The 15,878-nt window shown below is 33.5% G+C and overlaps 1 protein-coding gene across 1 annotated transcript in view; it reads right to left on the bottom strand.

Annotated features, from left to right (window-relative positions):
- ARID2 (AT-rich interaction domain 2) overlaps positions 1–15,878 on the bottom strand; it is a 176,080-nt gene that overhangs the window by 82,464 nt on the left and 77,738 nt on the right. The window contains exon 4 of the mRNA XM_046011910.1: positions 2,984–3,117. Coding sequence (XP_045867866.1) covers positions 2,984–3,117 — 134 coding nt within the window. The remainder of the gene's footprint in view (positions 1–2,983; positions 3,118–15,878) is intronic.

Raw genomic sequence — 15,878 nt, 5'->3', positions numbered from 1 at the left:
TGAACAGCTACAATTTCATAATTGGTATGGGATTAGAAATTTATTTTCAACATTCTTGACTCAAAGTTTATACCAGAATATCACTGCTGACAAACTTAATCTAAGGCGATCATTCTGAAAGGGAGAATTATTCCTGGAGTGTTGTTCACACTATAGAAATTATACAATACACTCTTTCTATTATTGGCAGTGATTATCATAGTCTGAATGTCTGTTAGACTATGGGGGATTTTTAGGAAAATCTTTACCTAAATAAAACCGATTAAATTAAAAACAACAACAACAACAACAAAAAAAGTCCTGTATAAAACTTTTCCAAATTTAAGCACCAAAACTGAAAATGGACAGAGTGCTTGACCTCCTTGTATCAAAAAGATTAGACTGGATTAATGATCACTAATATTCTCGCTAGCTCTGAAATTCCACAATTTCAGTGAGTTGTCATTTGTCAACTTTGTCTTTCATAATTTTTCTACTAAAGATATTGCATATAAATTTTTAATATATTTTAACTTAAAAATTAATTTTTTATTTTAATTTTAAAATGTAAGATGAACAAAAAAATTACTTAATAATCTCCCTATAATTCTGCAGAACTGACTGTAGCCAAATGAATACCAACAACAACAAAATAGAGAAAGAAGGAAAGCAAAGAAAGGATTAGGTATCTGTGGTAAGGAAAAGTTATGAAAAACTATGCAAATAAATGACAAAACTGTCATATATTGATGCTAGTGTTTAATAATCCTAAAACTTCAGGCAAAACCTACTCAATATTTTTTGCCACTTAAAGTCAGAGTAAGTTTCTTTAAGGAAAAATCTGGTCTCATATTCTATCAATGTAAAATATTACATCAACTAAAACTGCACTCCATGCCAAATGTCCTAGAGCTACTGTCTATTGAAAATGATTATTTCAAAATATTATTTTAAAATAGTTTTTCTTAATATCAACAATATAAATGTCTCTAGATAAATATACTGATCCAAATACATTCGTCCAAACCTACAAAGAGAGCAATAAGACTGTATGACCAAAGATATAGTCACAAATCTTCTATAGGTTCTAATTAAAATTTCCTAAAGGCTCCTAATCTACCACTATGTAAGTCTAATTTGGTGTTTATTTAAAATACACAGACACACACACAAATCGACAGGTATGAAGCTTACTCTATTTACCTTTAGTGACAACTGAAAAGCATCTTAATGAAGGATTTGTTTTGTATATTGATAATCACATTAATTTTCAGAACATTGTCATAATGTTGTTATGCCTCTTCCTTAAAAAAGCACCTTCAAATTCATAAATGCTAGTCTAAAATACTACCTCTTTTCAGTGTGAATTAGATACATTACATTATAGTCTGATGTTCCCCAGCAATTCCTTCATTCCTTCCTTTCATTAGCCCCCAATCCTGATTTTGTTAAACATGCTACATGTTGCATAACTGCCCAGATTCTCCTTTTAAAAAAAAGGCGCATATATGATAGTATATCAGAAAGGAGTTATTCTAACACCAAGTTAAGCAATTCTGTCATTCCCTTAACTTGTAATAATAATTCTATCAATGACTTTCATTAGGTTTCTGAAATACCAGAATTATTTCATATCTTTTTTTCTTGAGGTAATCAGTTTAATTAGGGGAGGAAAGAAAAGAAAAAATATCCAGAAAAAATTTCATTTTAAACAAGATCAAAAGTAGAAATGGTCAGCTTAGGGAGTTGTAATAGCAGACACCGAACTATACTAAGCTAAAAAAATGAACAGTTCTGTTATTATTGTAATATACATGAAACACAGAGTTATATAAAGTTGAAAATGGTCTTAAAAGGTCATTAGTATAATGTCTCATTCAACGCAGGAATACCCTGTATAACATCCTTGAATTCAATAATGGTCATTAGCCCTTTCTAGAAGCAGAGAGTGTATCACCTAATAAGTCACCCCATTTTATTTTATCAGCTTAAACTATTAGCAAAATTTTTACATGGTGACTTAGAATGTTCTCCTTTAATCTTGGTTCTTGAGGTAATTAACTACTCATTAAAAACAAAGTGAGGTTTGGTTTGTACTCATCGCCACCAACTTCCACCCCCATTGTACAAAAGCATCAGATGATGAAGCCTCTTCTAGTAATGATGAGATTCTAGGAGATTCTGTTTCTTTAGTTATTACAGACTGGGAAAGAAATATGGAGTCAAATTTAACATGAAAGAAACTTCGAAAATAGATAATGGATAATAAAATTAGTGATACTGACACAATGAGAAAGCTTAAATCTAGTGACAGATTATAAGAGATCGGGACTACCACCAACAAAGAATAATAAGTATCTAGAAAATTGTAAATTTTATCAAGAAAATACCCTTAAAAAAGACATTATCTCTTCTTTTTTAGGCCAAATGTTGGTGAGTGAAGAAAAGAGATGCTTGTCTCTTCAGAGTTCCCTTCCTAGTCAACACAGTCCCAACACTCAAAGCTACTAAACAGAGGAACCCCTATTGACTCTGCCTCGATAACCTTTTTATTAAACTCTCAACCTAATTATTTTCAATTTGAGTCCTGCTCTTTTTAACTGCAGATTCCTCTGTAACTATTATAAGAAAGACTTAAATGAAAAAGAAAAATCTTATCTGTGGTAAAGGAAGAAATACTCAAATAGAAACATTTCCATGGAATTCTGATGCTGGAAGTTCCAGTAATTGTAGAAAATCCAGTAGATGCTAAGTAGTCTTGACCTCCCTAACCCTATACAGCCTCCCTCTTCTCATTTAGCGACTATTCAAATTAAACTGACCATTAGTTAAAAAAATAAGGAAAAAACTTCACTTGAAAGTACAGATATTTGTAACTCTGAAAATTCCTATGACTAAAAATCTTACACATTCTATTACAGAAAGGGTCCTGATACCAATTAGATGTTGATCTTTGAAAGTTGCATGTGCAAAGTAAAGGATTAATTCACTGGATGATACTTACCTGACACACTGTGTTGCTGGTAATTGTAGGAAGATGGAATTGCACCAATAGGAAGCTGCGGCTTTGGATTGCCTGGTGGTACCTCATCATCATCCTCCCCAAAATGATGAACTTTCTCGTACTTTTCTAGGTAACTGAAACAGAAAAACAACACAGCTGAGTTTTACAAACAGATTTACATCTTATTTTTTAACTCTTAGCACATGTATCTGTTTTCCTTCCCCAGAGCCCCTAAATTTAAAAAAAAGAGTTAAGAGACCACAAGCCTCATATCAGGGAAACAGTCACTTCAACAGTGGTACTGCAATGCTTCTAAGTGTTCTTATATTTTCAGAAAGACCACATCATTACCCAAATACCACAGATAAACACATGTACATGAATGGGAGAACATTTGATTTATTGATTAAAAAAAATTATAGGAAGTCATTTAAAAGCCAAGTGAAAATGAGAAGATTCTCTAACCCTTGGTCCATTCTCAACCCCCAGTCTCACTCATCAGGTTCACATGCATACTGGAATACATATATTTTCTGTGCCTAATTTTATGTAACAATATATTTTATAGATCTAAGTATGTCAGTACATTAGTACTGCTTGTTTTTCTTAAGAGCTGCATAATATTTGATCCTATTTATACATCATAATTTAACTAGATCTCTAGTGTATAACTACTTTCAGTTTTGCTTTTTGCTATTACAAATGATGTAACAGCAATAAACTTAATCTGTGCACTTATTTGAATATTTTCTCTGGACAGACATTGAAATGGTATGCTCGTTCTAAATAAACTCCCATCCAAAAGTGATAGCCTAATATATTTTAACTAATTTATAAGATAGTTCCTATATCCCCTACTGCATTACCATTACCGGATATGATTAATCCTCTTTTAAAAATTTTTATTATTTAAAAAAAATTTATCTATTTCAGAGAGAGAAGGAGAGGGCGAGAGAGTGCGTGTATGAGCGGGGAGGAGGAGGTGCAGAGGGAGGGGCAGACTCCCCGCTGAGCAGGAAGCCTGAGGTGAGCTCAATCCCATGACTGAAGCCCAAGGCAGACGCTTAAGCAACTGAGCCACCCAGGTGCCCCTAATGCTCTCTCTCTTCTTTTTAAATATTTATTTATTTGAGAGAGAGAGAAAGAGGGAGGGAGTGGGAGTACAGGGAAGGGCAAAGGGAGAGAATCTACAAGCAGACTCCCTGTTCAGCCCAGACCTCACCCACACCCCTCCAGCCAGGATGGCTGGATTCCACTACCCATGAGGACATGACCTGAGCCAAAACCAAGAGCTGGGACAGTCAAATGACTGAGTGAGCCACGCAGGTGCCCCGATTAATCCTTGTGACATCAATTACAATGAAGTTTCCAAATTCTCAATCTATCATCACCTACCAGTTTAAAATAAAATTCCCAGGTAAACTTTTAAAATAGTGAAACAACTGGTCAAACCCCTGTCAAGTACAACACTGTAGCTAACAAACTTGTTACTGCACTTCACAAAACAGAAGTTGAACTGATTAATACGACTTATATTTGCCATAGAAAAGTTCTATATGTGATTATTTTACAGATCAACCCTTTTACCAGTCCTGATCCAAGCAGGTACTAAGTCCATTAGTAGCTATTTTCAAAGTCCTACAGCTACCCACCCCTTTGCTTTTTAGTTAAAGACAGCTGAGGTGAGAAAGGGGGGTTATCAATGAAGAAATACAATGATTTTGAAAGTATTATTTTGAGTACCAAATCTTAACTTTCAAGGTGGGATAAATGCAAACTATAATTTTACAAATATAAAAACTAATGACATTGAAAATTGTTATCATTCCTTATTTTCCCTTTTCAGCTTTACAAGGCACAATAATTCACACCTTTGAGCCTGGAAAGGAATTGAACTGTCCCTTTCCACGCCTTCTAAGTTCTCCATAGAAACTCAATTTGAGCAAGGAACTCTTTCCTAGCTGGCAGTTTGATAGCTAATGAATCCAACACTTTTCTTTAGTGTTGGAGCTACAGCATACTAAAGCAAACACATATGTGTAGATACAACCCTTGAGCACTGAGGAGAGAATATATTTCACCCTGATCCTGGGGATGTCACCCAGCAGATAGAGTTATAGTCTAAAAACATAAAACAAAAGGATGATTAAAAAGAAGCCATCTCTCTCCAGGACAGACTGACAATGGACTTAAATAGATAAAGAAATCAAGTCTATTCTTTTTGAGTTTCTAATGCAGATATCATAAAAAGAAGTGTATATATAAATATAGACACAAACAGCTGCTCATAAATTATGTGACATATTTTCTGCAAATGAGGGATTATCTACATCACTCAGGAAATAGTACTGACAGAGGTATTTAGACAGTACAGTCTTTTGGAATTGGAATGGTTAAAAAACTACAGATAAATAATCTTTATTAAATAATTTTTACCAAAATAGAATCAAAACAACAACGAAGATAAAGAATTTTAAAATAAGATTATTTAATTATAATATGTTTAAGATTATTTCTTTAATTTGTCAGTCATAACTGAGCACAGCAGATTTAAAACTTATGTTTTTTATTACAGCTGGGAAAGAAAACAGTATTACTAGTAAAGAAGGACCATAAATATGATTTTTCCCTCCCAAATACCCAAAATGGAGTCCAAGCAATATAGAGCTTGATAACAACACAAGCACTGTATACTCATAATAAACAGTGTATTATACACATGTAACCCTTTATAATTCAATTTTTCTTAAAATATTAAAAAATGACCTCTGGTTCCTTGACATGTTCTACTCCTATTCCTCTGAACAGATTCTTAATTTCATTCCCCTAAAATCTGTGGTGTAGGCAAATTATTATGATTTTTGAAATTTTTATGTTCCTGGCTTGAGGACCAGTATTTATTCTGTCATGATTAAATATTTCCAACCGAGACCCAACATTTCTTTGTTCAACTAAGGTTTTGGCACCCAGTTTTGATCTCTTGTCTCTCTCAATAAACAAGTACAAAGTATTTGGCTTTTCAAGGAGTTATATACTTCTAAAAACTAAAAAGTAGTAACAGATAAGAGCAGCTAAAATACAGTTACATTTCAAAGTCTAAGTTTTCTGATATAATTCTCTATCATGACCTTGAGCTTATACACTGAGAGATATTCTGTGTTCACTCATTAAATTATAAATGCTAGACTATATTTCACTCTCTTTCTTGTCAAAGTCAATGACATCACTTTGAATAGTTAATATATTAATCAAGCAAGTATTTACTGAGCTCTTACAGTAATCTGCCTAGTACATTACATATTTAACTCAAGACTGATAAAATACTGGAATCCAGACAGGAACAGATTCAGGTGGGATGAGTTTTATCTTCTTTTTCTTCAACTTGGCCTTAACTTACTTTATGGTAGATTCTCAGTCACAGGTTACAGACTTAGAGGAAGGCAAAGTGAAAAGTTGGCATATAATATAGAAATTATTTTAAATGGTACGGTTTAATTAAAAACCTTAATAAATGTGACTGATACAAATATAATGCACAGGGATGGGTTAAGAGTCCATTTAAAAATAGCATCAAATAATATGGGCAGTATTATTATGAATATGGGAAAATTAAATCTCTTACAATATCTGACAGACCAAGTAAACAAAAAAATTAGGTTGTAGAAAATTTGAGTATAATCACCAATAAGATTGATTTATTAGACATACAATGATTTTCTTTTCAAAACTCCACGGAAATTACAAAACTGATCATATATCAGTTCACACAGAACACCATAATAAATTTAAGATTAAATATTATATAGGCACATTCTCTAACCACAATGTAACTCAAAGAAATTAAACTCTTGGATAATTAAAAATAACTTCATGATATAAAATTCCAAACCCATATGCAATTTATCTTCACAATCCTCTCTCAGATTACTTTAAAGTAATTCCCAGATATCATATAATTTCAACTGTAAATATTCTGGTAGAATTCTTGGAAATTAAAAATGACATTAACAACAACACTCAAGAAAGCTCTTGATTATTCTTGGATCGAGGGAAAAAAATCAAATGTATATGATTGGAACACTTCTATATAACAACTTTTTGAACCGTTTTTAGTTAAAGATGACAGTTCAAGGACCCATATTCATCTCTTCCCTTAAATCTGATTGTAATGACCTTTAAAGGATAAAAATAGAGGAATACAGCATTATTTGTAAGTTAAAAACTTTTAGAATTTCTGGTCCATGAAAAGCAACTTCAAGGATCTACAAGACTAAGTTGCAAAACACTTCTTGAGAGAGTAATGTAATCTAGTCAAGGAGATCCTAGGCCAGAAAACATATACAGGAAAGTTCAATTTGGATTTCCTTCAACCAGCTTTACGCAGTGGCAGTATCGTAACCAATGAGATTTATCCGAGGTGTGGATTATTGCTAATTGGATTTCCTTCAACCACTAAAGGTTGAATAGAAAGTGAGGGTGCGTCTGATAATGGGATCCAGACAGTGTCAATTATTTAAAAGAGAACTTAGAGAAAGTCGAGTTGAGCTCAGTGGTTGTGTAGGGAGGTAAAGTCCTTTATAAATTTCACCTTACAGGGCACATGCGCCCCAATATTTATAGTAGCAATGTCCACAATACCCAAAATATGGAAAGAGCCCAGATGTCCACTGACAGATGAATGGATAAAGAAGATGTGGTATGACGTCACTCGGCATCAGGGAAATACAAATCAAAACCACAATGAGATATCACCTCACACCAGTCAGAATGGCTAAAATTAACAAGTCAGGAAATGACAGATGCTGGCGAGGATGCGGAGAAAGGGGAACCCTCTTCCACTGTTGGTGGGAATGCAAGCTGGTGCAACCACTCTGGAAAACAGCATGGAGGTTCCTCAAAATGTTGAAAATAGAACTACCCTATGACCCAGCAATTGCACTACTGGGTATTTACCCTAAAGATACAAACATAGTGATCCGAAGGGGCACGTGTACCCGAATGTTTATAGCAGCAATGTCTACAATAGCCAGACTATGGAAAGAACCTAGATGTCCATCAACAGATGAATGGATAAAGAAGATGTGGTATATATACACAATGGAATACTATGCAGCCATCAAAAGAAATGAAATCTTGCCATTTGCGACGACGTGGATGGAACTAGAGCGTATCATGCTTAGTGAAATAAGTCAATCGGAGAAAGACAACTATCATATGATCTCCCTGATATGAGGACATGGAGAAGCAACATGGGGGGGTAGGGGGATAGGAGAAGAATAAATGAAACAAGATGGGATTGGGAGGGAGACAAACCATAAATGACTCTTAATCTCACAAAACAAACTGGGGGTTGCTGGGGGGAGGTGGGATTGGGAGAGGGGGAGCGGGCTATGGACATTGGGGAGGGGAGGCGAACCATAAGAGACTATGGACTCTGAAAAACAACCTGAGGGTTTTGAAGGGTCAGGGGTGGGATGTTGGGGGAACAGGTGGTGGGTAATGGGGAGGGCACGTTTTGCATGGAGCACTGGGTGTTGTGCAAAAAGAATGAATACTGTTACGCTGAAAAAATAAATAAAATGGAAAAAAAAAAAAAAGAAGATGTGGTATGTATGTACAATGGAATTTTACTCAGCCATCAAAAAGAATGAAATTTTGCCATTTGCGATGATGTGCATGGAACTAGAGGGTATTATGGTTAAGTGAAATAACTCAATCAGAGAAAGACAATTATTGTATAATCTCACTGATACGTGGAATTTAAGAAACAAAACAGAGGACTGTAGGGGAAGAGAAGGAAAAATTAGAAGAAATCAGGGAGGGAGACAAACGGTAAGAGACTCTTAATCATAGGGAACAAACTGAGGGTTGCTGGGGGGAGAGGTGGGTGGAGGAATGGAGTATCTGGGTAATGGGCATTAAGAAGGGCCCTTGATATAATAAGCACTGGGTGTTAGATGCAACTGATAAATCACCAAATTCTACCTCTGAAACTAATAATACACTATATGTTAACTAAATTGAATTTAAATTAGAATTTTTTATTTTATTTTATTTTAAAAGATTTTATTTATTTATTTGATAGACAGAGATCACAAGTAGGCAAAGAGGCAGGCAGAGAGAGAAAGAGGAGGAAGCAGGCTACCCATGGAGCAGTGAGCCCGATGTGGGGCTCAATCCCAGGACCCTGGGATCATGACCTGAGCCAAAGGCAGAGGTGTAACCCGCTGAGCCACCCAGGAATCCCTAAATTTAAAAATTTTAAAAACCAAAAATAAATTTCACCTTATAGCTTCTTTGTCAAAATGAACACAAAGACACCAGGAGAGTGGGTACCTACGAAAAGCACCAGCATGGAAAGACTGTCATCAAGTGTTATCAGGTACTGGATCTCTATTGATGTGCTCTATAAACACAGCAGGTACAAAAATTGTGGTGGCTTGGAAACTATAAAGGTAATGAAATTTCTTTGCCCAGGATTGTCCTCTCAAAAATGACAATGCAGAAAATCAACTGGGTAATGAAGAAGGCAAGCTTCAGAAACTGTTCCACATGGAAAAGAAAAGAACTAATGAAACTGGTAGATAAAAATGAGATATATATGTTAAACAGGAGAGCAAACATAAATCAAAAACAAAAAACCACACAAAAAACCACATGCAGTGGTCCTGAAGGAAAGACCTGAATAAATGGAATGGAAGTGAAAATCATTTTCATAATAAAAGAATTTCTTTAGCTAGAATATGTAATGTGTATATCAAAGAGCTCTCTGGAGCTGGCGTGTCAGGGTACATGGGTCACCAGGCAAAAATTAATGAAAAGGGAAAACAATCATATATATCCTGATAAAAGATTTAAGGTTCAAAGATAAAGATTCCTACAAGTTTTCAGAACCATTGCCACTCCCCAAAAGTTATACAGAACAGTTGGACTAGACTTTGGCTTCTCTTCAAAATTAATAGCTAGAAAATAATGAGCAAATATCAGAATTTTGAGGAGGAAACTTATTTCACAAGAAATCCCTACCCAACCATGTTGCTCAATTAAGAAAAAAGAAATTCATTTTCTGACATGTAAAGACTCAGAATAAAGCAATATAGCTCTCTGGGGAAAAAAAATACCACTCAAATAAGTACAACTCACCCATGAACAACACAGGATTTGGGGCACTGATGTCCACACAATCAAAAATCTGCATATTAACTTCTGAATTCCCAAAACCTTAATTACTAATAGCCTGTTGACCCAAAGCCTCACCCATAACATAAACAGTAAACTAACAGATTTTATATACACGTTATATATTGTATTCTTACAATACCATAAGCTAGAGAAAAGAATATGCTATTAAGAAAATCACAAGAGAAAATACATTTATAGTAGTGTACTGTACAAAAGATCCACATATAAGTGAACCTGTGAAGCTCAAATCATGTTGTGCAAGGGTCGACTATAGTCTAATGGATGGAAGGATTAAAATTAAGAAATGGTTAAATAGCAATACAGGTGACTGATAACATGCACAGAAACTGTTTAAGACATTAAACTCAATCATAACTATTACATTGCAAAAAATATAAATGCCATTGGTTACAAAAGGAGAACATAAAAAATGTAAAACATTAAAATACTTTGAAAACAGTTTCCTGATAAGAAGTTTAAAAACTTTAAAAGATAAAGTAGTAGAAAGAAAGAGAAAGAACTTTAGGAGAGAAAGCAGTAGAAGGTAGGAAGAATTATGTACTCTGATGCTTACTTATGCTGAAAGACTGAACAAAATGGGTTAATTTTTACTGTTAAAATGAAGGACAATATGTTCTTAGCTGTGCTTCCCATTTTTCCAAGTGTTTAAAAGCATAATTAAAATCAGACTAATTACTTTCCAAACCACTACATGGAAAAAAAGTATTACTGTATATAATATACAGAGAAAAGGAGAAAAAAAAGATCACCCCATAATGCAGCCAATTGCATTCTTAAGCAAATAGCCCAGTAAAAACTGGAAACAACCCAAATATTCATTAACGATAATATAAATACACACACCGTGGCATGTTCATGCAATGAAATATTATATAGCAGTGAAAATTAGAAACTAACATGGACTGATTCAAATGGCTATCAATAACAAATTGTTAAAAAAAATCATTTCCAAAGATTACATTATGATTCCACTTATATGAAAATCATAAACAAGCAAAAAATTTACATATGTTATTTAGAAATAGATAAGTGAGTGCTAAAACCACAAAGAAAAGTCATATAACAATTAGCACTTAGAAAATGTTAGGATTTATCCTTTAAAAGAGAAATGCAATAAAGAAACACAAGCAGCTTCAAAGGTATTAGTCGTTTTGCTGTTGTTATTGTTGTTTTGGTGTAGATAAGCCTGCATATATTAAGCTTTTTCATATTTATTTTATATTTATTTCATAATTTAAAAAAATTTAAACAAAAATTTTTAAAATTAAAGAAAAATTTAAACAAAAAGTATTGTTATTTCAAACTTTCAAATAAAACAAGTATTTTCATTGCTATATAAAATGTTTCCAATTACAGAAAATGATTAGAAGCTCCTTGAAAACTGTAATCTAGCAAAATCTGACAAACTTTATAAAAACTACAGGTTAAAAAAAAGACTACACTTATAAATAGTACATAAAGACTAAACAAAAAAGCAAGATTTTGTTACAGAAATCCAGTAATAGTTCAATATTAAAAATTTTATAACACCAAACTCACAGATCAAGAAAAAATATTATCTAAACAAAGGATGCCAAAGTTTTTTTTAATAAAATTAAGCACTAATGATTCATTGAAAAAAATTAATGAAGAATTCTAGAATACTGCTGTTTTTGGATCTGTCCTATGGCCCCTCTGGGTTGTACCATATACGACAAAGAATTCCCTATCTAACTCCTTTCTCAATACAGTCTTTCTCAGAATATTATACCTCAACTTGATCCAGGGTACTTGTTTCTGTAGAAGAGTACCCATCAAAATGGGGCACACAAACAAAATATTACAATAGGGAAAGATATTTAATTTATGGATCCACACTACCTCCTTCCTTCCTTACTGACAGTCCATGTGTTACTCATCTGATGTTAATCAATGTAGAGGAACTAAGAGTGGAATTCCTATTAATTTATTAGCCTTTGACCATTGGAGCCTTAATCATTAGGTACTAATAATGTCTATATATGTCAAGGTTTAGGGAATTTAAAGACAATATTATCTAATTTTAATTAAACTATTTCTCACAAAAGAGATTAAATAGATTTCTTCAAAGAAGCCACAATTTGAATAATGCAGCAAAATAAAACTAGAAAAAAGCAAAGCTGATACTTCCATTATAAAACAATGGCAATGTGATCAGATAGATATAAAAGAAGTAGGCCAAAAATTTCTAAATCATAAAAAAATAAAATACCTTAATGTGGATTAACATTGATTATGAACCTTGTCCTAGGTTAATGATGTACTTTTTATGTTACTGATGATTTACAAAATGTTTAAAACTCAAAAATTTGAAGACAAGCTTCTACATTTTTCTAAGTAATATTTTTCAAGTCACTGAAAAATCAAATCTTTTTAAACACTTTTTAAAATCTAACCAAAACTTTTTAAAGTTAAAAAATAAATATTATTTCAAGTAAGTGTACTGATAAATATTTATAAGAGTCCTTCAATAGCCAAATCCACTATCACTGGGGAAACATATCTTCATTTTCTTATGATAAAAAACGCTAAATTAATACATGGAAAATATGTCAACAAACAAATACTGTTGGGAAATGGTAAGAAAACACTACTGAGGAGTTGAAAAAACAAGGATTAGAGCAAATTATATTGCGTGGGAGGTTTTCTGTATAGCTGAATTCAAGTACAGATGTTTCTAACATATCTGAGCTTATAAGTATTTCCTAGATTCTCTTTCAAAAATGAAATTCGCAAAGAACTACTTTTTGGTGAGTCATTAAAGGAAAGCTGTACCAGAGAGGATATATTCTCAAAAGCAAATGATTTTAGAAAAAAAGAATTTCAGAAAAATATGTTAATTCTACTTATAACCAAAATGAAGAAGCAGCTGCTTTAACTGGGAAAGGGAAGTAGAAGCAGGGGGAAGGGAGCTAAGGAAGATGAAAGAGAAAGCAGGCAGAAGGAAGGGAAAAAAGGAAGATTAAAATACCTGTAAAAAGCATTTATTGCATCATTTATAGGCAGGATAATGCAGGAAAGAAGCTGAAGTCAGAAGTGCCAAAAATGCTTCAGGATGATGTCAATGGGGTCAATTATATAAAAACAAGGTCTTTGAAACACAGAAAAATCTTCAAACATATTTCATAATGAGATGTGAAGTGATAAGAAAAATATTTTGTACTAGAGAGGTCAAACAGATATCTTAGTCAAGAGTAATTAAAAATGCTGCCAATCTTGAGAGTTATACACTTCACTTTTTTAAAAGTCCCAAATTTGCTGATTTTCTCATGATAGCATTAGGTGATGAGCAGTTATCTTAACTAACAGATAATTTAAAAACAAAACAAAACAAAGACACCTTATCAACCCTTTAAAGTAAAAAAAAAAAAAATTAACAATCAATAGAAAGTAATTACTTTAAAAAAGAAATTCATTTTATGGAGAGAACATTTTCTTAAAAAGGATGCTTTTTATTTTTTATTTTTCAAGATTTTACTTATTTGAGAGAGTGTGTGTGCATGCAGAGAGAAGGACAGAGGGGAAGAATCTCAAGCAGACTCCTGGCTGAGTGGGGAGCCTGCCACGGGGCTTGGTCCCACTACCCTGAGATCATGACCTGAACCAACACCAAGACTTGGATGCTTAACCAACTGAGCTGCCCAGGTGCCCCAAAAGGATGTTTTTTAAAAGCAAATTTCCTTCCATGATATGATCTTGTTGAAAATATTGTGCATGTATCATACGTTAAAACTTCCATATCTACACTGCAATAGGAAAAGGAATTTTCCAAAACTGTTAAAAACAAAAACCTCCACCAAATTCTGTGGGCTTTGAACCCTTCAAGACAACTTTTATATTAATATAATTCTATACTTAACAGTCATAAAAATACTTCAAAGAACTCATGTCCTCAATCCAGATACACCAATTGTTTATACGTTGTTTAGTTGCTTTATCATATTCTCATTTTCTCATTCTCTCCTCCTCCCTCTGTCCACACATGTACACACCCACAGCACTGCAGTCCTCCCCACCCTCAGAGTTTTTCCTGAACCATTTAAAATTAAGTTACTCTTCCTTATTTTTAACAAGCTTGACATTTTTCAAGAGTAGAGGGTGGTTACTCTGTAGAAAGTCCATCAATTTAGGTTTGTCCGAGGTTTCTTTATAATGAAATTAAATACAGAGAATGCACCTTTGGCAGGAATACCACAGAAATGAATGCGTATCATAGTGCATGTTATAAGGAGGTATATTATGCCCCACTGATCATATTGTTAACTTTGATTATTTTGTAAGATTGGAATTACTAGGTTAAATCACTAGGAAGTTATTCTTTTCCTTTTGGAAATTGATAAATAACTTCTGGGAGAACACTTTGAAGTTATGTAAATAACCTGTTCCTTACCAAACTTTCACCCACTAGTTTTAGCAACCATTGAGGATTCTTGCCTGAATCAGATTATTACTGTAATGGTGATTTTTCTTCAACTCCATTACTCCTTCCACATTTATTAGCTGGCATTCATTCTACTGTAAGTGAGCTCTTCCCATCCTCTCCCATTTATTCAGTTACTTATAACATCATGGATTATTTCAAAAATATTATATTCCTATCATTATTTATTCTAATGTTCAAAGTGTTCCAGCTTTGGCCAATGGGAGCCCTTTCAAGCCACCTTCTCTATCTTTTGATGTAGCCCTATCATTTTTTGACCAGTTTCTTGCTTTGCAGAATAAGACATAACAGGCTTATCTTGCATTTTCCCTGCTTCCATAGTAGCATCACTCTTTTCTCCAAGGAACACTGTTTCTTTTTAATGAGGAATGGTATTTAGAAACCAATATCTAAAGACTAGTTATGCTCACTACTTATAGAGGTATCTTTCTTCCAGGACCTTTTAGTATATTTATTAGTATGTATAAATCCATTTTTGTATCTCTATAAAAGGATAAGATCATATTTATACCTCTATTGTCAATTCAACACCACAGTTCTTCCCTTTCATATTTTTTTTTTTAGGTTTTCTTTTTTTTTTTAATTTATTTTTATTTGTTTATTTACAGCATAACAGTGTTCATTGTTTTGGCATCACACCCAGTGCTCCATGCAGTACGTGCCCTCCCTATTACCCACCACCTGGTTCCTCAACCTCCCACCCCCCCCCACCCCCCCGCCGCCCCTTCATAACCCTCTAGTTGTTTTTCAGAGTCCATAGTCTCTCATGGTTCATCTCCCCTTCCAGTTTCCCTCAACTCCCTCTCCTCTCCATCTCCCCATGTCCTCCATGTTATTTGTTATGCTCCACAAATAAGTGAGACCATATGATACCCTTTCATATTTTTAACTTTCTTCTCTGACAGTGAAAAACCTAGATAACGTTTTTCCCACTAAAACTGCACATTTGCTCAGCCCAATAGCAAACAAACTTAAAATAATTTTTACAGTTCCTTTTGACTTTAGACCAGTATCATTTGAAACAGTTTCATTTGCTTTTTTGTGAAAGAATAAACCACTTTAGGTTTATTCTTCCATATTCTTGATTTTATTAATTTTAAATACTTACTATTTACCCATTTTTATTAACTATCTATGAATGTATTTTCAGTGTGAAAAGCAAATTTATACCCCCCCCCAAAAAAAAGGAAACTAAACTTGTGGGTTACAGCTGAAGCAGTGAATAAAGGTGAT

The sequence above is a fragment of the Meles meles genome, chromosome 7 (genome assembly GCF_922984935.1).
Source record: "Meles meles chromosome 7, mMelMel3.1 paternal haplotype, whole genome shotgun sequence".
NCBI lineage: Eukaryota > Metazoa > Chordata > Mammalia > Carnivora > Mustelidae > Meles > Meles meles.
This window is presented reverse-complemented; position numbering and strand designations above follow the sequence as displayed.